The 24,978-nt window shown below is 33.4% G+C and overlaps 3 protein-coding genes across 3 annotated transcripts; 1 reads left to right on the forward strand and 2 right to left on the reverse strand.

The window, feature by feature from the left end:
• The first annotated feature begins 8,128 nt into the window (after window positions 1-8,128).
• On the forward strand, window positions 8,129-11,745 carry LOC120203851 (cation/H(+) antiporter 20-like). Its single transcript, XM_039204010.1, has 3 exons — window positions 8,129-8,308; window positions 8,401-9,423; window positions 10,473-11,745. The coding sequence occupies exons 1-3, from the start codon at window positions 8,129-8,131 to the stop codon at window positions 11,733-11,735; spliced, it is 2,466 nt and encodes an 821-aa protein (XP_039059941.1). The 3' UTR covers window positions 11,736-11,745.
• A 1,350-nt stretch (window positions 11,746-13,095) lies between these two features.
• Window positions 13,096-19,302, reverse strand: LOC120203845 (putative E3 ubiquitin-protein ligase LIN-1). Its single transcript, XM_039204003.1, has 16 exons — window positions 18,242-19,302; window positions 18,090-18,153; window positions 17,681-17,998; window positions 17,500-17,585; window positions 16,146-17,426; window positions 15,921-16,065; window positions 15,618-15,851; window positions 15,223-15,532; window positions 15,029-15,153; window positions 14,823-14,942; window positions 14,597-14,728; window positions 14,396-14,518; window positions 14,206-14,316; window positions 13,659-13,802; window positions 13,295-13,546; window positions 13,096-13,113 (listed from the first exon to the last, which is right to left on the reverse strand). The coding sequence occupies exons 1-16, from the start codon at window positions 19,189-19,191 to the stop codon at window positions 13,096-13,098; spliced, it is 4,413 nt and encodes a 1,470-aa protein (XP_039059934.1). The 5' UTR covers window positions 19,192-19,302.
• A 3,079-nt stretch (window positions 19,303-22,381) lies between these two features.
• LOC120203852 (actin-depolymerizing factor 1-like) lies at window positions 22,382-24,557 on the reverse strand. The gene is made up of 3 exons (XM_039204011.1): window positions 24,450-24,557; window positions 22,988-23,253; window positions 22,382-22,895 (listed from the first exon to the last, which is right to left on the reverse strand). The coding sequence occupies exons 1-3, from the start codon at window positions 24,450-24,452 to the stop codon at window positions 22,745-22,747; spliced, it is 420 nt and encodes a 139-aa protein (XP_039059942.1). The 5' UTR covers window positions 24,453-24,557; the 3' UTR covers window positions 22,382-22,744.
• Between the last annotated feature and the right edge of the window lie 421 nt (window positions 24,558-24,978).

The raw sequence follows: 24,978 nt of genomic DNA on the forward strand, positions 1-24,978 counted from the left end.
TTATAATAAATTTAAAATGAATTTTTCGGTTTGGTTGCCTAATAAATACATAATCGCTCCTTTTTCACTTGGTTGACCCCTTCGGCCCTTAGGGTGAAGTTCCTTCATTATTTGGTCTAGGGTTAACCCATGTGATATCCCCCACATCATATCTCAACTTTTGGATTCATTTTAAATTTTAAAACATTTCCATTGAAAATTCAAAAATATATTAATTATATCTCAATCAAACATTCTTCATGCACCACTTAAAATGAACAAAAATGGATATACGAATTGATTGATATAAACCCGTACTCATGAAGTCAAGATCTTTCGTAACCAGAAAGTAGATGAAAACTTTAACTCATCATATGGTTTCAATAATAAAAATAAATGATATTTTTTTAGGAGTTTTGAATTCAAGCAACTATATTTATAGGGTGTGCATGTTACCAATTAATTAAATTTCTTTTTTGTGATAAATCTAGAGTAAATACAAGGTAACATATGTTCAAAGACTCTCAATATAATGAACGCTTATATTCTTGCATATGTAGTACTCGAACCTGAGACTTTAAAAGATATTAATAAAATTTCAAATAAATATTATCTTATAGTCAATTTAAAAAAATATGAAGATGAAAATCCAATAAAGAAAGTGTGGTGTAAATGGCGCCATGAAAAAAATCAGGTAAGTGCACATAATATGGTGAAGAATAAGACAGGTATAACTGTTATCATGGGCGGGTTGAAAAATGCTACCCATTTTATAAGGTTCTCGTTTGTGTCGACGAACTTTGTTTGTCTCGGGTTGTCTCGAGTACGCGTGCTTTTGCTCAGATTCTTTGTTTCGCCTTGTTAAGTAGTTTTTCATGATTTATTCTCATAATTGTTACTGCGGATACTCTTTTCCTATAAATGTATCTCTCCTTTTATCAAGAAAAATAATAATATACTAATACATATATTATAGAAATTAATATGATTCGTTGATAAAAAGATAAGTCATACGGAAATCTACTAATCTAAAAATATAATATTAATAAGAACAAGGTTATCACACATGTAATAAAAATTTACAGTTGAACTGAGATTTACTTGAAACACGCACATGACACTGATCTTTTAAACTACTTTATCACAAGAGTTTGTATTTAAACCAAAGCTAATGGGCTTTTACAAAGGATGTGGGATTTTTTATATTCTTTTGAAATTATATTTTTTAACAACAATCTCTCACATATTTTAAAATAATAATAATAAAAAAGAAGGGAAAAGAATTTAGTTGAGCATTGTGATGTAATGTATTCATTTGATATCATTTTAAACTATAGATTTGAATTTAGAAAAATGGCGAAACAAGTTTCTATGAACTCATAACTCATTATTGTAAACTAGTATTGTCATTGATCACATTACATTTATTCTTACTCTTTGATTGTTGTCGAGCGCGAATAGACTATGTGTGTGTTTAGATTTTCATAAGTGCTTTAAAGAAATTGCTACATGTATTAAAGAAATGATTTCATTTCGTGTTAGATAAATTTATATTTGATGATCCGTGTGATATTAGTCTTTTGTATTTATATTTTATATATAAATATAATAGTAATTATGTTTAATGGTGTTAAATGTTTAAATATTTTTGGTTAATTAAGAAGATACATTTTAATTCACATTGATAGAATATGAACACGAAGAAATGTGGGATTACGTGAGGAGCAAATCCCTAGCCCATAGTCTCGCAAATCACTTATTTGGGCGAACTATACACATGCAAGGCGAACGCCGCGAGCAACTAACAGCGGCCATGTGTCGGGTACCCTTAATGCTTACGAACATAATATACGCACGAGCTCTATCAACCATGTATCGATACACGTGGTCGATATCGAAGACTAGCTAGTCTATAGCAACACTCCTAGGATGTCCAATCAAGATTAATGCCACGACAACTCCCAAACTACACCTGTCCAAAACCTTATAAAGAGCTATCCAAACAGAAAATAAGTGACCTCAGACGAGATACTAGACTCACTCGACTAGAACTTTTCTAATCACAATAAGGGTTACCCTACGACCGCCCTACACGGTTGTTGGCTATCTTGCCGGTCAACAATTATCAATTGTGTGAAATTAAAATTAAGCATCAGTTATATTTTATTATTATATATGACTGAATCACTCAAATTAGAACTTTAATGTACATTTATTGTTTAGGTTAATACTAATATCTGAACCTGTGTTATGTGTTTAAATTTATGATTTAAAGTATTCATGTATGAACATTCAATCTATTTGAAGTATTGAATCATGTTTCTCTTCATTCGCGAGCTTCGTCTATTATTAAGTATAATGAATTTAATTTCTCTAAGTGGTGTGACCAAGTGCAATTTCATCTAGATATTTTGAAGCTTGATCTAACATTCTCAACTGATAAGCTTGCTGCTCTTATTGATGCTGGCAACACTAAACAAAGGTCTTTCCATAATGCTCACAAAAGCTCTAATAGATTGAGCCTTATATTTTCAGTAGAAAACAACATCAAATCCATAATTTTCAAAATGAAAAAAATACAAAAGGATATATGAAATTTATGGAAGAACGATTTTAATCTGATGTTTCCGATAAGTCATTTGTTGGATCAATAATAATTACATTGATCGTCATGAAGTTTGATGGTTCATGTACAGTTTATGAGCATGTAACTGAGGTGACAAATATAACGACCAAATCGGAATTCATGAGAATGAAAGTTTAAAAAAACTAAAATTAATAAAAACATTAAGAATATCAAAATTTTATTATGAAAAATATGGTTTTTTTATTAAGTTTTGGGTTTTGAAAGGATATTTTTAGAATTTTCATTTTTATGATTTTATCTAAATTTTTTTTAATTTTCAAAAAGATTTATTTTCTAATACCATCGTGATAAAATTTGAGTGTGCCACTTCATAATATTTTAATAGAAACGATCAAAGATTAACGTGATAACAAAATGAAAGTTGAATGGTCAACGGTTAACCTAAAGAGTTAAATTGAAAATTTTACTATAATACAGGGATCGTTTTAGGTATTAACCCAATACGAACAGAGTAAATATGATTTGCGAAAAGAATGAAGAAAAAGAACAATGTCCTATCCTTAAATCACATTACTAATCGATCACCAATTCACATGGATTATCCAATAAAGGTTGTTAACAAGCCAAGAGATTTACGTGAACAAAGTCCAAGTCTAAAGAGTCACGGATCAATGTTATTTGAACACTTCATATATATATATATATGTATGTATATACGTTTATAATTTTCTTTTATACCCTCTATATATTTAAATCGGAAAATAATATATGCTCAAATGTATTTAAATTCACATTCTCTTAAATATTATGATAATAATCATGCCAATTAAATTAATATTCAATCAATTGATCTAATTATACTTTAATAGAAAATATAAAGGATTTGTTTTAGTTATTAAGCAAAATTAAAAGATCTAATAATACCTTAATTATAACATTTGTTCCCTATAATATCTCCTTGGCCGGTGCATGTAGATTAACTTCCCCCCCCCCTCTTTAAAAATATGGTTCGCCATTATAAAGCAAATTGATTGTCAACCAGTCATGAGTTGCAATTGCCTAAGCATAATTTCCACTCACGGACGCCTTGCCTTAAGATTCAGTAATACAAGTTGGTACCCATTCACTGATTGAGTACAAGTTGTTAAGTAACAAATGGAATTACATCTATTTATGAGCTTTAGTTTACAAATTGAATCCCAATAATTTGGGTTTTAAAAGTTTTTTTAGTTCGAATATTAGATTTAATTCAAATTAATTAATACGACTTGATTTATTTATCCAATAATGAACTATGAAAAAATTTAGATGGCTTTGGGGGATTCACTATCTTGTTGTTATGGAACAAGAACATTATATTCAACTTGTTATTGGCTATATTCAAGGGCTGATTGATGTGTAGTTTATTGGGATCGATTGATTTCATTTGGGTCTTTAAAACCCTTGTAAAAAGCAGGAAAGTTTAGGAGAGAAAAAAATAAATAAATGATATAATGCTAAAAATAGCACCCGATGTTGATCAAGATGATCATTTTGACCCCTATTCTTCTTTTCTTTCTTTTTTTAGGAGTATTTTGGTCATGATTCTTTTTTTTTAGTATTTTGGCCTCCAATGTTTCACTTTGGGGCAAAAAACTCACTCTATAGATGAAAACTATTAATTAATACACGATTAATGTCCAAAATATGAGCTTTTTTAACCTAAAATGAAATGTTACGGGCTAAAATTTCCCAAATAAAAGAATAAGGGACAAAGTGATTATCCTGTCAAATGTTATGAGTCTTTTTTCCATAAAATGATACGTTAGAGACCAAAATACTAAAAAAAAAAGAAAACAAAATGATAATTTTGATAAATATCGGAGTTAATTTTAGCATTATGTCAAATTAAATGTACTTGAACATGCTTAATTCACCACATGAACTCACTTGATACGAAGTCTAAATCTGCCGCTAATTATGTTCCTCTAATATATGTCTACATTTATTAATTTCCTTTTTCTTGCCATTGACTATAGATACGGTCCACCCTGCAAAAGTATAGCTTTGCTTGCAAATATGGGTAAACGACTTTAAAAGCAAGTAATTACATAATTTTCAAATGAAAGATGCTTTCTTATTAGTTTATCAATGAACTACTTTTGCCTGAAAAAGTTGGAACAAACCAGCCTGCTTTACTCTTAAAATAGCATCAAATCTTTTATTATTTAGTATAATATAGCCAAGTTTAATTCAATACTCAAACAAAACAAGCAAAGCAAAGAGTGGAAACAAATTGTGTTGAATATCATATTAATCTTCACGTGTTCTAAAAGAAGTAATATGTATATTAGGTCGAAGATAATACGATTTTATATTTAATTTTAATCAACATTCACATCTTAAAATAGGAGAAACACAAGATTTGGTGCATGCATGCAGTGTTATAAAATTTCAGGGGCTGTGAAATTAGATAATCAATTGAAAATATAAAAAATATTTTTAAACTATATACAAATGTAAAACTCTCATACTATATCTCAACTCCTCCTCGATCCATCCCTACTTACAACTACATATATAAATAAGTTCATAATTTTATCCCTTATATATTTATCCATTTGAATGAAAATTAAAATTAACAAAGATTATAATAAAACTGATTTAATATTTAATTAGATTTCAAAACAATTATTTAAGATGTTCGTTGAGGTGAATACTTATTTTTAGTACTTAAGTTGAATTAACTAATTTAAGTATTAAAGTTCTTTAGTCTTAGTGGTTAAAATAATTGTTATTTTTTTTTGAAATCATGAGTTCGAATAGTTGTATTTGCGCAATGTATGTGTTGTCAATAACTAAAAAAGATTATGGACATATACTATCTCATAATCACCCCATATTATCAAAGAAATATTAAAAAATGATATGGTACACCATAATTGTATCACATGTCAAGACAATAATAATTATTTATTTTAACAAAAAAATGTGACATAGCACCACACATGATGTCACATATATTTTTATTTAAAAATAAATTCAATACATAACATCACACAACAATATCATGTATTATTTTTAATTGTAAAAATAATATAAGTATATCTTATTTATCATATGATAGCATAAGATGTTGCTGCATGTTAATTTTTATTGTAATTTTTTTTAAAAATAATTATTTGTATGATATCCTAAGATGTTGCTGCATGTTGATTTTTATTTTAATTTTTTTAAAAAGTAGTTATTTGTTAAAATAACTGTTATCATTGTATAATTTACGTGCTAAGTTAAAATTGGAGAGACGTGCTGTATTAATTTATATTTTAACTTTATATAATATCGGATTCAGATATTTAAAAATAAGGGTTCAAAATAATATTATTATTTTTAAACAAAATGAGTAAGCAAAATTCTTTATATTTTTCTCATAATTTTAACCTACTTAACTAAATTTAATAATTTATCCAAAATTATAGGTATGTACTTGACCTCCTAAGGGTTTAGTGCATCTGCCTCTGGGTTTATAGGTACCGCTTGGTAGACGAAATGAGCTAGAAACGAACCTTTTAAAAGTATAAGTATCTTATCAGACGATTTATTAAAGTTGAAGGACCATTCATTGAATTATTCTTTGTTGATACTATCATTTGGATTTTGTTTCCAAATTAAACAAGAGGTGGCAATAGGAAATAATATAAATCGAACGTGTAAAGAAAGCACAAGCCAAAAAAAATTAACTGTAAAGAGCAACAAAAAATCGACATTTAGTGCATTATTTTGTCTTTGGAAAAGATTATAATATTTACAAATGTTTCTTACATTTTCTTTTATGCAAAAATTTTGGTAAGCAAGGATTAGTGATTGCAACAACTTTTGTTTTTACTAATTGGAAATTTTCGAGGAGACGTCTCGGAATAAAATTCTGGATTCCAATTTGACATATTTTTATTTTTTACAATATTATCAGTAGGTCTAAATTGATAATGTTATTAATTTTTATCGTTAAAATTATATAAATTAAAAACTGAATCTAAATGTTTGATTTAATATAAAATTTAGAAAATAAAACGATGATGATGATATAAAAGAGATTACAGAATTTTGAATAAAAACATTTTTATGATTATAAAGTAATACATGTTTAAATAATTATCTGATAATGAACGTTCATATATTTCCTTAAATATCATAATTGAATCTGAAATCTTTATAGAGAAGGACCATCTCCTTAACACCGACATCACTTGTTCATAAAGCGTCAATTTCTCCGTTTCTAAAAAATGTGCATCAATTACACGCTTGAAAGTAATTAATAAATCCTTTAAACAGTAATGAATAGAAAACAACTTCAAACAGTCAAACCATCTTATATTATATTTTTTTCTATTGATTCAAGTGGATTTGTTGTCTAGCAATTAATTATTTATATGTTAATCTATGGACACGAATTTTGTAAGTTTTTTTTATCATTATTTTTTACATTTTGGTTCTTACCAGCCAATGATTGCAACACTCTTAATACTTAAATGGGTGGAGATAAAGAGGAACAAGGGGCCAGATAAATTTAAGGTTAATTTCGTGATAGGCCCCTATAGTATAACCTAAAAAGAAAATTAATTCCACCAACTATAAAAACTACTTTTTTTTATAATCATCTATATCTGATCTATTGATCGACTAATTCAGATCAGGTACTGCAGTGGCAGGGGTAACCCACATAATGTAAACAGAGACATGATTCATAATATGATTATTTCTTATTGAGGCGTTAACATGTTAATTGAGATATGATAAAATCATATTTTAATAATGTAAATTGACAATATCATTGTTTTCAAGCACTAACTCGATAACATAATGTTAAAGGAGAGTCGATCCACAAAATATAGCTCAAACGCTTTTGAGGTCATATTTTATCATATCTAGTCAAAAAGTTAACGTTCAACTTAGACGGCCGTTAATTTTTTAATAGAAAATGATATATTTGGAACATATGAATAGTCGGATGGTTATTTTGTAACTTTTAATAATTATGAGACTCAACAAAATAATATCTTATAATTGAGAGACTATTTTATAACTTTTAATAGTCGGGACTTAACAAAATAATACTCTATAATCCGGATAATATTTAGGAATTGTTATATTTTTTTAGTGTAGGCTAATTTTGGGGATATTCAAAAGATAATTATGAGTTTTGAATACTTTTAAACTTTACCTTAACAAATGTAATGTAACAGTGAATGGTTATGCTTTTGACTTAAAGGTGAAGAGGTTTCTAGCGGAGGAAGGTGGCAGGAACAATTAGAACATAATATTGGGTTCCATGTATGTGTTTAATATTTTTTAATAGAAGAGAGTAGCTAATTTTTATACTAACAAAAAGAGGAGTCAATTAAATATAATTTTTCTCTAATTTTCCTAAGATACCTTTTGAGCATTAAGCAATAATAAAAAAGGCTCCTTATCTGCCACGTCCCTCTCCCACCCCCATTGCCTATAAATTCTCCATAATAATCAGATGAAGAAAATTAGCCCCGAATTAGAGGAATCACCAAACCCATCATCGTCTCCAAGAAAATGGCTTTTAACATAAGCACCATAAAGACCTCATCCAATGGAGCATGGCAAGGTGACAATCCACTCAATTTCGCCTTCCCTTTGCTAATAGTTCAGACCACTTTAATACTTCTTCTTAGCCGATTCCTCGCTTTTCTTCTCAAACCCCTCCGCCAGCCCAAAGTCGTTGCTGAAATTGTTGTACGTATAATCATCTTTCTTCCACATGCATATATGTATGTATGTATGTATGTATGTATTGATTCTTTGTTAAAATCTTATTGTATTTTCAGGGGGGGATTCTTCTTGGACCGTCTGCATTTGGTCGGAACAAAGATTACCTGCACCGAATATTTCCAGCTTGGAGTATGCCGGGGCTTGAAACTGTGGCCAGCATTGGTCTCATTTTCTTCCTTTTCCTCGTCGGACTCGAGCTCGATTTAAGCTCTATTCGTCGAAGCGGCCGTAAGGCGTTTGGAATAGCGTTTTGCGGTATCTCCCTGCCGTTCATCTGCGGCATCGGCGTCGCGTTTGTCCTCAGGAAAACCGTCGACGGCGCTAACAAAGTCGGGTACGGTCAGTTCCTGGTCTTCATGGGAGTGGCACTCTCCATCACCGCTTTCCCCGTCCTCGCACGAATCTTAGCCGAGCTCAAACTGTTAACCACCCAAGTGGGGGAAGTCGCCATGGCCTCAGCCGCATTCAACGACGTCGCCGCCTGGATTTTACTAGCAATCGCCGTCGCACTCGCCGGCAATGACTCCGGTCAACCAAAAAGCCCCTTGATATCAATCTGGATCCTTCTCTCCGGCGTCGCTTTCGTCATTTTTATGCTGGTATTAATCCGACCCGCCATGAAATGGGTAGCTCACCGTTGCTCCCCGGAGCGAGAAGTCATCGACGAGGCTTATATTTGCTTAACTCTAGCTGGTGTAATGGTCTCGGGTTTCATGACCGACCTTATCGGAATCCATGCAATCTTCGGTGCTTTCATCTTTGGATTAACGATACCCAAAGAAGGGGATTTTGCTGAGAAGTTAATAGAGAGGATCGAAGATTTCGTGTCGGGATTGCTTCTTCCGCTTTACTTTGCGTCCAGTGGGTTGAAAACCGATGTGGCCAAAATCAAAGGCGGGAAAGCTTGGGGACTACTGGCGCTGGTAATATCGACGGCGTGCGCCGGGAAGATTATAGGGACGTTTGCGGTGGCGTTGATGTTTAGAATGGGTTTCAAAGAGTCGTTGGCGCTTGGTGTTCTAATGAACACTAAAGGATTGGTTGAACTTATTGTTCTCAACATTGGCAAGGAGAAAAAGGTATGTTTATAGTTTGGGTAAATTCATATTTAACTACCCATCTATTATTTAGTTTTTGTTTTAGTCACCAACTATTATTTTTTGAAAATTCATACATAACGATATATTTTGATTCTGTTTTGACCATCTACCGTTAAAAAATTAACAATAATATTGATGTGTCATCATAAGGTAATGTCATATCAGTATTCAAAAATAATTTAAAAAATATCACTTCAACATCGATGTTAATTTTTTAACGATGAATAACTAAAATATAATGTTAGATATGATTTTGAAAAAAAATAATTGAGTGACCAAATAGATAGTTTGCCCTAGATGTTTATTAATATTTTTTTTGATTGCCTGATTTGATGATATATACATTAATGATATCTATACAAATGGGTTAATTCAAGGATGAAAAAGACTATTCCATCCCTTCCTCACATAGATATATTTTAGTTTTGCATGAGTTGGTATTTGTTTGCGCAAAAGCTGAAATTTCAACCCAAATGGTATTCGGATGTTTTAGTCTTTCACAAGTGAAAAAAAAATCGTTAAATCGTTTACTTTAAGTTCACGTGTAAATTTGTTGGCAATTTAATTTTTATATTTATGGACTATTTGTTTACTTCAGAATGATTAAGCACTGAATGATTCAAATGCTGAATGATTCAGAGGTTCTGAATGGTTTGACTCTGAATGTGACATGTTGTTTGATAATCGGCTCTGAATGGTTCAAAATGTACTTTTGTGCTGAATCATTCAACATTGTTTTACTGAATCAGTCAGCACTGAATCATTCAGATGTGCGAAACAAACGCGCTGAATGTTGAACGGTTCAACATTCAGCGTTAAATAATTCCATTAAGAGGCAAACAAACAGTCCCTTAGTTTTAAATCAAATAAGTATAAATAATGAAATAAATAAATTGACTGAATAATCAAGGATATTCATAGTATCTCACTTTGCATGAGTTTGAATTTTAATATTTATTTTGGGAATATAATATATTTCCACTTAAATATATATATAAATAAGTTTAATTCTTATTGTGTGGTTGCAGGTGCTCAATGATGAGATCTTTGCTATATTAGTTCTCATGGCACTCTTCACTACCTTCATCACAACCCCCACCGTTATGGCCATCTACAAGCCGGCTCGAAGTTCCTCCGCCCTTGCTTGTCGAAAACTACGCGACTTGACCAACACGGATGAGTCGAAAGACCAGCTTAGGGTCCTTGCCTGCCTCCATGGTATTGGTAATGTACCTTCAATCATCAACTTAATCGAGTCAACAAGAAGCACAAAGAAATCCCAACTCAAGCTTTTCATCATGCACCTTGTGGAACTCACTGAACGCTCTTCTTCAATCATAATGGTCCATCGGGCTCGAAGAAATGGGCTTCCATTCATTAACAGGCTTCGTAAGGGAGGCTGGCAAGACCGAGTCACCGGAGCTTTCCAAGCCTATAGTCAATTGGGCCAAGTCTTGGTTAGGCCCAGCACAGCTATCTCCACATTATCTACCATCCATGAGGATATTTGCCATATGGCAGAGACCAAAAGGGTGACAATGATCATTTTACCATTCCACAAACAATGGAGGGGAGAGGGTGACCGTCAAGTAATAGACAATGTAGGGCATGGCTGGAGATTGGTTAACCAAAGGGTGCTAAAAGGTGCACCATGTTCAGTGGCGGTGCTTGTGGACCGAGGGTTCGATAAGGGAGCCCAAAGGGTTTGCATATTGTTCTTCGGTGGCCCCGATGATCGGGAGGCGTTGGAGTTGGGCGGTAGAATGGCTGAACACCCTGCAGTCAAAGTGGATGTTGTGACGTTCGTTGAAAAGGAAGAAATACAAAGAGATGACCTGATTTTGAGGCCTTCAGCCAGCAAGTGCACTAAGAATTACAGCTTCTCCACTTCCTCTATCAACACTCAAAGAGAAAAGGAAGTGGATGATGCCGTAGTGGCAGAATTTAGAAGCAAGTGGGATGGAACGGTGGAGTACATAGAAAAGACAGGTAGCAACGTTGTTGAACAAGTGTTGGGATTGGGACAAAGTGGGGAATATGATCTTATAGTAGTCGGAAAAGGAAGGTTCCCGTCACCTACGGTGGCAAAATTGGCGGACCGGCAAGCTGAGCATGCTGAATTAGGCCCTGTAGGGGACTTGTTAGCCTCGTCTAATCGCCGAGTGTTGTCTTCGGTGTTGGTAATACAACAACACAATACGAGTCAAGTAGAGGAAATGCCGGTGACAAAAGTGGATCAAAATGATAATGATGGAGTTACAGGGACGGGAGAGATATCAAAGGAGGTGTAATTATACAATTACTAGGCAATTAGAAATCAAAACTCAGTTGTCAATATGCCTTGAGAATATTATTAAATAAAAACCTTGTTACCAAATGCCGGTAGATAAGGGACGGCCTGATTATGGCATGGAACAAGTAGAGCTTATCTTGCGGGGTAAAAGTATGAACTCACATGCAATGGAAGCTACAACAGCAAAGCCATATTTTTAAAGCATTAAACACTCCTTGACAGAATCTATAATATTAATGAATTCAAGGAAATAAACTTAATCGTCAAATAATCTTTAATTAGTAAAATTATGATAAAATTTAAATTAATTTATTAATTAAAATTTTAATTAATATCTAACAATCCGACACAAATTACATTAAAAAAATTAATTTTTGAATCTTCAACAAATTTAATTCTTACGTAAAATCACTATTTAACACCTTATTTCTTACATTATATTTGTTGAAATATTACTGAATCAATTAAAAATTATTTTCTGGCCACTAAAAATTCATTGCAGTAGGATCTTATTAGGAAATCAACTGTGAAAAAGTGCTTGTACCTTTCCACAGTAGGTGGAGCAACTATCATAAATCAATGTAAAGCCTCAACAAGTCAACTTTCATTCATAAGCCATAGTATATGAACACCACATCTTCACTGCGTACTTGATAGAAAATAGTTGAACAAGGACTGACAACCTCCCACTTACATCTACATTACTAGCATTTAGTGGATATTCAGATCCACCATCCAAATTTCTTAAAAAATAAGGTAAAAAAATACATGAGATCCTTGTATTTTCTAAAACAAATAAATGCAGCCCTCAAATTATTTTTGTACTCAATGCGACTCTTAAACTTAGAAGAAAAATCCAATATAACCCTTTGACTAACGGTTTATATCGTTGACCGTTACAGTGTTTATATGGCAGTTTACGATGTTAACGTGACAGTTTACGGTGCTGGCGTGATAGTCCACTGTAACTAGTGACATGACGATAGTGTAACAGATGATTAAATTAATTTTTTTTATTGAGGTCAATAACCAAATTGATTTTTTATTAGAGTATTTCTAGTTCACCTTACCCAAATAATTTTTCATCATAATAATCAAGTAATTTTACCTTATATCAGATTAAAATATCGTTCTAACTTTAATATTTGTAGAAACGCTGCTAATAAATACTTTAATCAACAAACTTCAATAAATACCTACTCAACGGAAGTAATATTTTATTAATATAACAGTCGACAAAAATGTTGGCTTGATGCCACCTTATCACATGATTTACAAAAAAAAAAAGTGAAATCTTGCATAAGAAATAGGGAGACTGATGGCTGCTAAACATTGTTCTTTAGAAATTGGAACCCAGTTTAGTCCAGAGCCCAAACCTGTAATCAAAAACCCCAAACCAAATGAGCGAGCAGCACAATCTACAAGGATGAACTGAGGAGTTGGTGAGGGATTGTCTCCCTTAAAAATTTTAAATTCTCATAAAATTTAAATTTTTTTTTGTATTTTCTATCGATAATATATTTATCCACTAAAATTTTATGAATCTTAGTTACTGACCTGGATTTTGCCATCAGAGGAAGCAGCATAAAGCATTCCAGCATCAATGTCTGGAACCAAGGATGTAATCTTTGCATGTCCCTTGCCCTTCATTTTAATGGAACCGACTCTGCTCACTCTTTCTTTCAACCAAACCTCTATGATCCCAAGTTTCGTGGCTGTAAATATGAAGTCATTGTTCACAGCGATTCTTTGGATGTCGAATCCCGTCGGAAATGTTCCCATTACTGCCTTGCTTGATCGACAAAATACCTTCCATTCATACATCCTGATTTAGCTCACTAACATTTAAGATACTTCACTTGCATATGATTTATATGTATGTATGTATGTATGTAATTATGTATGTATGTATGTATGTTACCTTTCCTGAAATTCCGTCAACTGCAGAACCACCAGCAAAGAGAAGATCATCATGTATGTTGAGAGAATTTACAGTTTGTTTTCCCAGCAATTTTCTTGTTCCTAGGTGGAATGTGTTCACTGTACCACTGCACAAATCCAGCTCCTGCCACAATATTTTTTTCTTACTTCAGCCTCTTCATCATGATTATTAAACTTTTTTTCTGTGTTTCCCATGTATTTGGGTTGTTTTTAAAGTGTTATTTGAAAATAGAGTAAATTACGTGTTTAGTCACTCAATTATTCGAGCGGGTCTGTTTTGGTCACTCATCTATAATATAGATGTTCATATACGTAATTGAGTGATTATAATATTCGGACGGATGAGCAAAATGAAACCAAAACGTATCATTGGGTATGATTTTGAGAAAAAAATAGTTGAGTGACCAAAATGAAACCAGTGAAATAATTGGGTGACCTAAATACGTAGTTTACCCTTGAAAATATATGGAACAAGAATATTATAGATGAGTACTTCAATTGAGAAAGTGTTGGAAAAGGGTTCTAACCTGTATGTTGTATCCAGAGCAACCACAATATAGCTTATTTCCTGTCATGGCTAAGCACTTCACACTTTTATTGAAATTTATGTGCTTCGGAGTCCCTGACCAATTATAAACCTGCAAACAAGTCCATTTTTTTATGAACTAAACTACTTGTTTTGCATTAATTTTGATCACAAAGGCCAAAGTTCCATACCTTAACTCCATTTCCTTGAGAAATAAAGCATGCAAATTTAGCATTTGCTGCCAATTCATGCACTGCCTCTTTCACATCATGAACTTGAATACACTGTATTTCTTCTGGTTTCAATTCCCAAACCTGCAAATGAAAAGCTTGTTATGTTTCAATCAAGAGGCTCAAAGAAACGGATGTCGGATCAGACATGAGATTGTTTACCCGAATCGTTTTGTCCAAGGAACCACTATATAATCTGTCACCTGAAGATGGAACATACAAACATGTAACAGCTTTGATGTGCTCATGAGCTTCTTGAACCAGCCTCAACCGTCTTCTCCCAGCATCCCAAACCTATCGGGAACAAAAATTAACTGCGGTTATCGGAAGAATCGAGTTGATTAGTAAGCATGTTCGTTTGAGTGAAAAGAGTAAATTAAGCTCAAACCTTTATGGTTCCATCTGAATGACTGCTTATCAAACAACCCTTAAGATAAACCATACATAGTACCTCGCCGTTGGCTCTCAAATCTAACTCAACGACATCAGTACAGCTCCACATTTCTGTCTATAAACCAAACATATTACACACAATCAGTTATCTGATGTTATAGTAGTATTTGTGATGAAGGAAGTGAATAGTTATGAACTTACTGCATTGACAGATGATAAATTCATTAAAGCTTTTAGTATATCGGTTGCCACAAATGAATTCCTCTTGAGCTTTCTCAAAGTTTTATATATGCATTTAGCATACTTTCCCAGTTCTTCAATGGCAGCTAAGATCCGAAGTTAATGATCATTTGATATGGAGATTAAAATGATATTGTAATTGTAAAGTCACTTACTTGGATCGTTAATGAAGGTTTTCAAAGCAAGGACCGCCAATATCTTCTCTTCCAAGTTCTTAGATGATTGTAGGACATTTATGAATTCGTCGAGCAATGATTCGCGAGCAGCCTCTCTTACTCCGGTATCCGGCAGTATCGAAAGCATGTAAGTGAGCCATGTAGCAATCACAAGGCATGATTTCGTCATTTTTAAGGAATTGTTTTTGAAGATTTCCTCCAATGCTTTGAAAATACAACCCTTTTCATGGTTGCAGAGGACAAATGCCACTCTTTTCTCCCATGAACATACAGCTTTCTCCTCCTCTTCCTGCAATAAACAGTATGATTCGAGATCGAAATGAATCCGTGAGAAAAAAATTTAAAAAGAATACGTTTTCGACATTAATGCTTACCTTTGTTTCGGTCCAGTCTGCCTTCACTAAAGCATTGTAAGGGTGATCGAACCCTGCAACTTTGAGCAGCCAGGATTCAATATAGGACTCTCCTGAGGAAGTAATGCGGCCAGGAAGCGATAGCAGTGCATCAAGAACCATCATTTGTTGATTCGGAAACTCCTTTTTTCGGAGTGCTTCGATCAATGCCTCGATAGCTTCTTCCCTATAAATGCTCATCTTCCGCGGCTCGACCTGGAAAAATTCATGCATGTGTTACTACTACTAGAAGTGTATATGAACAACTTTTTTCGAGAAACGAACCAGGAGGTCAAGCTGCAAAAGAAGAGTGGCAGTGGCTGGTTGATGTTCCATGGGAGCCATTTGAAGATACACAAGAAAAGTATGCATGGTGCTAAAAGCTCCTTCGGTTTTAATTATTTGCAACATCTGATTGCTGAGCGTTCTCCTATAAGAAATGAAGAAATATGATTTCGACATCGAAATTTGATCCAGTATCGAGCGAAAGCATTGTGTAAAAGTTCATACCTATTCAGCTGAACCAATTCAGAGAGAAAATCTACGCATATGCCTCGTATACTATCGTTGCCGGTGTGAAATAGCTCGAGAACATACAAAAGTTCGATTCCGTTTGCTATCACATTCTTGCAGCTTTTATCAACCCTCGTACAACATAATAGTATGGAAATAATAGACCTCCTTCCTTCCATCCTATGCAGGCACTTCACCAGGGAAGCAATTCCATTCAATGAAACAATGGTCAAGGCGTTTAAGGACCGGCTGTTTTCATCTCCACTCATCAATATTTGTTCGAGCATTGCTATAGCGGCGTCCTTGGGTTTGATCATGAACAAAAGGTCATCTGATTCTTCGCTTTTGCATAGTATTATCTGCATAAGGGAATGGACGAGGTCGTGCGATGAAAGCTGAGTGAATGCCGGTCTCAATTGGTACATAAGAACTGCAGCCTCAGCTAGTCCATTCTTGAGTAAAGCAGCGAGACAATCGAAATCTGAATCTACACTTGTTAATGTCTCCCCAATGCTCTCATCCCCAAAAATTAGCTCACAAAGAATGTAAATCGAGGCCCTGAGAACTTCTCTATCAAGAGAAGCTGATAGTATTTCCATAAATCCGTTAACGATTGTCGGTTTTGATAAATAAGAATGAACTGCAGCATCACCCTTTGAGTCCTTCCATAATCTAGCAATTTCAAGCACTGCTGATTCACATTCTTGTAGATTGTTTGAAGTACATAGACATGACACAAAAGATCTTAATTCGTTGATGATCGTCTCAACTGCAGCCTGAGATATCACGCTGGTTGGCGATGTGGCTACCACCGGTCGTGTGAACCTTTTGCCTCTTTGCGTTACATGATCATCTATGGCCTTGAAGTTCGAGAACTCGGATGTTTGGTTCGATGGGGACACCAATACAATTTCTTTCCCTAAGGGGGAGCTGAATCTAGCCTTTGGTGTTTCAGAATATAAAAGCTCCTGAGCAAGATCAGGATGCTGCTCTTTCCAAGCTGTTATCAGCCTCTTCAAAACATAGTTTGTCTTAGGCAGTACATTCGAAGAGAGACGTTGCCGAGTAATCGGACAGGTGGTGTTCCCGCGGTTAAGCCATTCTTCGATAGCTTTTCGTTCATATGTCTGACCTGTTTCAAGTGTAACAGGGTCATTGAAAATCTGGCCCGTGATGGGGCAGACGAAATCTTTAAGCGCTTTCGAATGCGGAGTCAGCTTCTCGGATAAAGGGAGCGAAACGCAGCTAAGGCTACCTTCATCACTTTCATTCTGAAAACTGAGAAACAATAGGAAGTACAAAATTATCACAAAATGACTGTTGAAATCCTTTAGTATAGCAAGTTTCTTACCTGTTTTCAGATGTTTTGATGTTCACATAATCGTAACTCGTACTCGAAGGCCGACCGCCGTTCTTCCTACAACTTTTTGGCGTTTCCTACATTTCCAAGTGTTAAACATTTCAGCTTCAAATGCATTAAGAAACAAATGAAATGAAAATTCTTTTTTGGTATTTTCTGAATTGTGACATACTATCACTTCACCATCCGAATCTGCTGAGCTTATGCTATGACTACTCTTGCTAGGTGAGATAGGCAAGGAGATAGCATCACTTGGAGCAGCGATACGACACGATAAAAGACGCAACAACGATCCTGATTCCTTCCTAGTGTTCACATCGGACTTCGGGGATGAAGTTTTCGAGGAAGATGTTCTAGGTGAATCTACAGGTGAAAAGATCAATGGGGATCGAGTTCGATTAATTTTCGTCTGTTGTTGAACCGATGATCCAATGGAACCATCATTGGCTTCATAATCCGAATCATCTTCGTTTCCCTCAGGTACACCACCCTGGGGTCATAAAAGGAAAAGGCATGACTAAAAAAAATCATCCATATTATCGATAACGAAATAATTGTATCGATTCAAATTTCGGCCTTACACGAGGATCCCATGCAGCAGATTCATCCATGTCATGCAGAAAAGCTGAAGAATTTAAACTCACTCTGCTACAACCAAATGTGCACATGAACATGGTAAGAAGTAAATTGAAAAACAAAGTCACTTAGTATTTCACTAGTAATTGAAGCTAACCTGTTGTTTCCTTCTCTTCCACCATGTTTAGATTTGAGAACTGGGGAAAATCCGGCGCTTTTAGGTAGTATAGGACCAAATTTTACATAATTGGGGATCGACCGGCTCACCTCATGTAGAGGAGTCATTGGTGGCTCAGCGATCGGTAACATAGGAGCCATAACTTTCTTGCCTGCACCCGAACTTGAATCGGAATTCATACAATCTTTGTAGTATTTGGCAAACAATCGTGTATTTTCGTCTAATGATTCGCTATAAAGTTGCTCGAGTTTCTTCAATTTCTCCATTTGATCCGGCCTCATCGAGAAAACCAAAGACTCATTGAAGAATTGATCCAAATCAGCAGTAAAAGACATATCAGAAGAATCAGGGACTACTTCCATCATAAGCCTATGCCTAGCCTCTGCATACCACCCTGCAATTGAGCTCATGTGTGGGAGGAACAGTTTTTTCCAAAGTTCGGGAGCAAAATCGATCCTCGAAAAAAAGGGTTCAACTATAAACATCTCGAGAACATGAAGAACCGAGTTATGGACATTGTTACGCAGTTCCCATAGGTACGAAAGGTTCAAATAAGCCCACGCAGATAGGTAAGGATTAGGGACACCAGCAGTTTTCTGATCCGAAGTCAACATAGCACACACATGAAGCATCTTCTCAGCATAATCTAACCTGGCATGCTTGGTTTCGATATTGGATGTATTGATAGCTTCTTCAAGGGCATCGATTCCCCAGTCGAGATTCGCGAGCACAGCTTGATCGGAATATCGAACCTCGGTATCATTCCCCGAGCTTCCATCTTCAGCAGCTAATCTCTCAGCACACTGTTCTTTGTGTTGGACCCTTTGTTCTTTGTCGATCAGCCGATCTTGAGTGAAACTTCCCACAGTTGTGATCAGTGTCCTTACAATACCCTTTTGATCCATGGCAAATCTATAGTTCCCAGCCATCTTTTCTTAAAACACAATCAAAACCCAAGTTTTAATGAACAGCTTACCTTGTTGAAGAAGTAACCATCAAAAAATTAAAATTTATATTAGAATTTGTTCAATGGAATTACGAGAAGAAAAATAAAACTAGACATGAAGGCCGGCCTTTGAAAGAGCTGGTGGCGTTAGCTGTGCCGGCTGTGGCTGTTGCTTTTTGGTGATGATCAAAGCATTTATGATTAATATATTAGAAATCAATGTTTCGTTTAAGAATATACTGATTAATATATTAAAAAGCAAAATTCGTTAAAGCGTGGAATAATTAGTATGTTACCCGTCAACAATTTTAAACTCTTCAAGGGGCATATTTCATGTCATTTTCAATATTCTTTTTCTCTTGACCTCACTTTTGGAATTACTCTGATTTTGTACAACGTAATTAACATGAGTTCGTTTTTAATACATCGGTTGTAAATCAAACATGTCTCGTATTTTTTTCTCCCTATCCCAGGATAAATATGTCACTTTTATCACTAATGTTTCCGATCGTTTGTTCTTCAGTTGTTTCGATCGTTTAATATGAGTGTATGTTTACAAATGACTTCATTGCAACTCAAGCGTGACATATTCTGGGTGATTGTCAGCACACATTACTATGAGAAAATCAATTTAAAGGTTTTAAGAATTGATAATTCGATAAGATAACCAAATAATTGTTAACTAAAGAGACGAAATGATCTAACAACTCTTCATTAAGTCCATACCATTAACAACTAACTAGTACTAATTTTGATCAATGAAAAAGTTTTAGAATCGGAGAATAAACTGAGGCAGTGATAAAGTTGGCAAGACGTTAGAGACAAAAAATATTAGTGACGAAACTGAAAATATTTGTAGTTTGATGAATGAAATAGAAACAAACTAATAATTAAGTAATTATCTGCGTAGCGTAATCTAATATTATCAATATCGATATATTTTAGTGTATTGATTATAATTTATCAATATTTTGTTCAAAGGAAAAGGTTAAAAAACCTAACTAAATAAATTAAAAAAATAGATATAAATAGATCTGATTGTATCGACAAACGACTCACAAAAGGGAATTAAACTATTGAAAAATCATATACCGACAAATCATAAATTAAAATCGAGAGACGTGAGAAAATTATCAACAAATATAAATTGCGTATCTAAATTCAATCTAAATATTCAAAGACAACATATATATATATATATATATATATATATAACTTGTCTCTAAATTATTAATACGATAATGCTACATATGGTAGGAATGATATTTGGTCATCATATTTTAGTACATGAGATACCAACTAATTAATTTCAATAAGTCATTTTTAGTCACTGACTTTACTTAGTTTAGACAAAGAGAATAATAAAATGACCGAGAAGGGGTTATTTGTAGGTTTAAAGGTTCATTTTTCTCCTAAAATATACTTTTTTTATTGAATTATTTCTTGAAGCTTTTTTTGAGACGAATATTTCTTAAGTTTCAAAAATTATTTTTGAAAGAAGAAGAAGAAAAATAAGAGACGTGTATATTTTTTTTATTTTTTAATTATATGTTGACTTTTTTTATTTTTTAATTGTCAACTTAGACTTTTAGTAATGGATTAACGGGAGTTAACGATTGAGATACTAAAACCAAACAAATCGATAACGTTAAAGATCAAAGTCACTATTTTTGAATCGGTGACTAAAAGTGGACGAATCAAAACTATAAGGGATCATTTGTATAGTTTACTCATATTTCAATTACATATAAATAACAAATATATTAAAATATTAATATCTTATATAAACTACCACTTCTGCGTATTAATATAATCCAAAATGAATGGTAGCATACTCAGTCAAAAACACATCGAAACTAACTTAAACTAGAAACATCATTCTATGCCCATATGAATTTGAACATCAATCCACAACCAACAAGATATATAAGTGGATAGAACCTGAATGTATTATCTAATCAGAGTTAAATTTTCGTTTAGTCGGAAGAAGTAAAAAAAATATAGTGAGAAAATAATTTTTAAGTATATTTGATATTTAAGAAAAGTTAAAAAAAATGATAAACTACACAAATAGTTTTCTGATTATAAAGTGTTATTTTGATGAACTCATCGACTATTAAAAGTTATAAAAGGGTCTCCCACTATAGTACATTGTTTACTTGTTTTGTTGAGTTCTATGACTATTAAAAGTTACAAAATGACCAACTGACTATTTATATATTTCAAACTCGTCATTTTTCATTTAGAAAATGACGATCTTTTGAGTTGGATGTTAACTTGTTAATTGAGATATGATAAAATTTAATTCCAGAATCGTTTGAAGTGTATTTTGTAAATCGAGTCTCCGTTTATATTATATCGTCGAACTAGTGCTTGAAACATTATACCGTCAAACCGGTACTTAAAAGTAACGACGATACTAGTAGACATCATTAAAATATAATTTTATCATATCACGGTCAATAGATTAACGTCTAACTCAAACGACAATTAATTTTTTAATAGAAAATGACGAGTCTGAAACATATGAATAGTCAAGTGACAATTTTGTAACTTTTAATAGTCAGAGAGTCAATAAAATAATATCATATAATCGGAGAACTATTTTATAATTTTTAATAGTTAAGTGATTCGACAAAACAACACTCTATAATCACCATTTGTATACTTTATCCAAGAAAAATAGATCAAACTATCATTTTTTACTCATGTATAAAAATGAATCATTTAATAGAAAAAAATCATTTTTAACTCTAATAAGGGATAAAAAAAAAAGGTTACATCTTTTAAATTTTTGTATAATTCTTTTAGAAAAACATTAGAGCGCAATACTCTTAACCTTGTGGTCGTGAGATCGAGTCTCACGATGGGCAATTCATAATTCTGACTACTGGAAGTTTTCCGCGGAAACTGCTCTCAACCTGGCGTTGGGAACAACCTACTACCTTACCTCTCCCCTCACCCCATTACATATGAAAATAAAATCAGCTAACTTTTAGAAAAATATTAGTTTTTTTTATCTTTCTACTTTATTTATTTCTTTCTAATTTTATTTCCACCAGCCAAACTAGCTACAAAACAATGCAAACTAGTCAAGCGAGAGAAAGATATTAGTTGAGAACATGATGAAGCCTCAATTATTAATTCAATCTACCAACAGCTATCATCGAGGGAAAATCTTGTACAAATATATTTGAAATCAAACCTGGAGTCATAAACAATGGCAAAATATCTGCAACTCAGAAGCCATGAAAGCATGCCCTTTAACACTCCGAAACAAATAAACGAGAATATTCAAAGAAATAAAAAAGAAACGAAGTTGAAAATGTGTTGTCTAACCCCTCACAAACTGTTCCATATTAGCTTGAAGCGATAAGACTACGCAGAGACACTCTCAACACATAGGTTCAATAGATAACAAATCACATATACCCAAAAGTACGGGTTTATCATCAAGACTAATACGAAAAAACTCAGAAATTTAGCATCGTAAATTATCCAAGTTCCCGTTCGACAACCTATAAACATTTAAGTATTTAGTTGGCACGGCTTTTGAAAACATCGAGATCAATCTCAGATGGATCTGTTGCTTGCAATTCCACCTGAATCCCATCCAGTTCTCTCTTGAATCTGTCTTTGGAGCTAGCATATATCATCTTGCTCCTGATCCTCGATGTATCGGGAGACCTTCATAGGAAAACAACATAGTAAGTGAAAAAAGGAAACAATGAAACACGAGGTATTAAACATGATTCAGGTGATCAAGAAAATTGCAGTACCATGCAATGAAAAAGATTCTGCTCTTTGGGACATTCTCGGCTGTTAGAAAATCAAAATCATACACAGCATATCGACACTCATCAGCAGGAAGACATTTGATAAAATCCTCATAGCTCTCGCTTGGCTCACCAAGCTTCTCAACAGTGACTTGCTTCTGCTTCTCCTCAATTTTGAAAACAATGAAGCGGTGGGTTCTTTTTGCCTTAAGCTCCAGAAACTTCAGCTTGCAGTCATCATGCACAGCCATTCCTGATGCAGCGTTGGCCTGAGGATTAAAATGATATCACATGACAAAACAAATGTCCGAGTCAGTCCCTATGTTTAATAACATCAATAGCATACAAATGAAACATCAGCAACCATCCTAGAAAGGGATAGAAAAAAAGGGGACAAACATGAAGAAAACGTCAACTAGTCTTATACTCTATATCACTGTGAGTTGGTCCTAACAAAATGAACGATAAATAAACAAAACAAAAGTCGCACTTATATTCTCTTTACATTAAATTCTAACTCGACCTCTTTCAACTGCCCCCTATGTTAGTATAACATCTCCTTAGGATTCAGGATCATATCTTATGTTGCCTTAAGAACATCCTAAATCAGCTGTTTGTGCTTCGCAATGGAACATCAAAATTATTCTTTGCTATCATAATCTTATGTTTGGATAACTAAAACAAGATTCTTTTTTAACTTCAGTAATAGAAAAGAAATAATAATAACAAACATAAATACAATGACCTAAATTACAAGTGCGGACAGATTGGATCAACATGTCAATATTTTAAACAATATCCAATAAGATTTCACTTTTTTTGGCTTCGGTAATGGTAACAAAATACAAGGATCCAAATTATAAGTGCAGACAGATTGGATCGACATATAAATACATTAATCAAGCAGCTAAAGACGCTAGAATCTAGATAAACGAGGATTCTGTTTCAGCACAAATTAAGTACATCTAATTTGATACAAAATAAAAATATAATCATAAATTTCGACATCATCAAACCACAAACTATAGATTTAAAATTCTAAGATCTAGAAACTAAAAAAAAACAGTATATGCATGAAAAAAATTCCACGAATTTCCAAGCATCAATAAAGAGATGAACTAACCAACCGAAACACAAACTTAAGAATGAAAAATCACAAAAAGGAAACGATCCAATCCGACGGATAAGAAATTACACAAAAATAGTAGAGATATGGTTTAATTCAAGGATATACGATTGTTTTAAAACTAAAACAAATTTCAACAAAGAAAAAAAGAGAAGATCAAGTCGGATTGCTAATAGATTACACGAAATAGCAGAGATATGACTTAACTCTAGGATGAACTATTGATTGAAAACTAAAAAGAAATAACGATTCAGTCTGATTCCGATGAAATTACACAAAAATACGATATGAATTAATTTAATAATATACTATTAAGTTAAAAAGAAGCTGAAACATTACCATCTTGTTTCAGGTTGTTCGGAAAGGAGAAAAAAGGATAGAAATCGAGGGCGCAGGAAAAGGGAGGATAAAATATAGAGAGAACTCCTCCGACGACGATAGTTGAAAATGGAGGGGGCGGGCAAAGGTCCTTTTATTACGGTGAGACCTGCCCAGCTGAGAATTAATTCTGTGTTTATGATGTATATTGAGTTAACCTACGAAACATTCTGTCGTCTGATCACGTGCTGCCACGTCGGGTTCAGTTTATAGAGGGCACGTTTTCGTTCAGTTTTTGACAATTTCAATATTCATCTAAATAATATCTTCACTCTTTTTTTTTCTTTTACTAAAACAGGGTTTAAAAAAATTATAACTCAGAATAGTACTTATTTCGGTCATATAAAATGTCCTCTTTAAAACATGTCTTTTAGAAGACATTTTCACACAGGCATATTTTTATCTGCGTGATAGATTATTTGGGTGTTAAAATAGAATAAATGAAAAATAATAAATAAAAATTTGTATGAATTTTATTTTGAAAATAAAA

The sequence above is a fragment of the Hibiscus syriacus genome, unplaced genomic scaffold (assembly GCF_006381635.1).
Source record: "Hibiscus syriacus cultivar Baekdansim isolate YM2019G1 unplaced genomic scaffold, ASM638163v2 tig00010271_pilon, whole genome shotgun sequence".
Taxonomy (NCBI): domain Eukaryota; kingdom Viridiplantae; phylum Streptophyta; class Magnoliopsida; order Malvales; family Malvaceae; genus Hibiscus; species Hibiscus syriacus.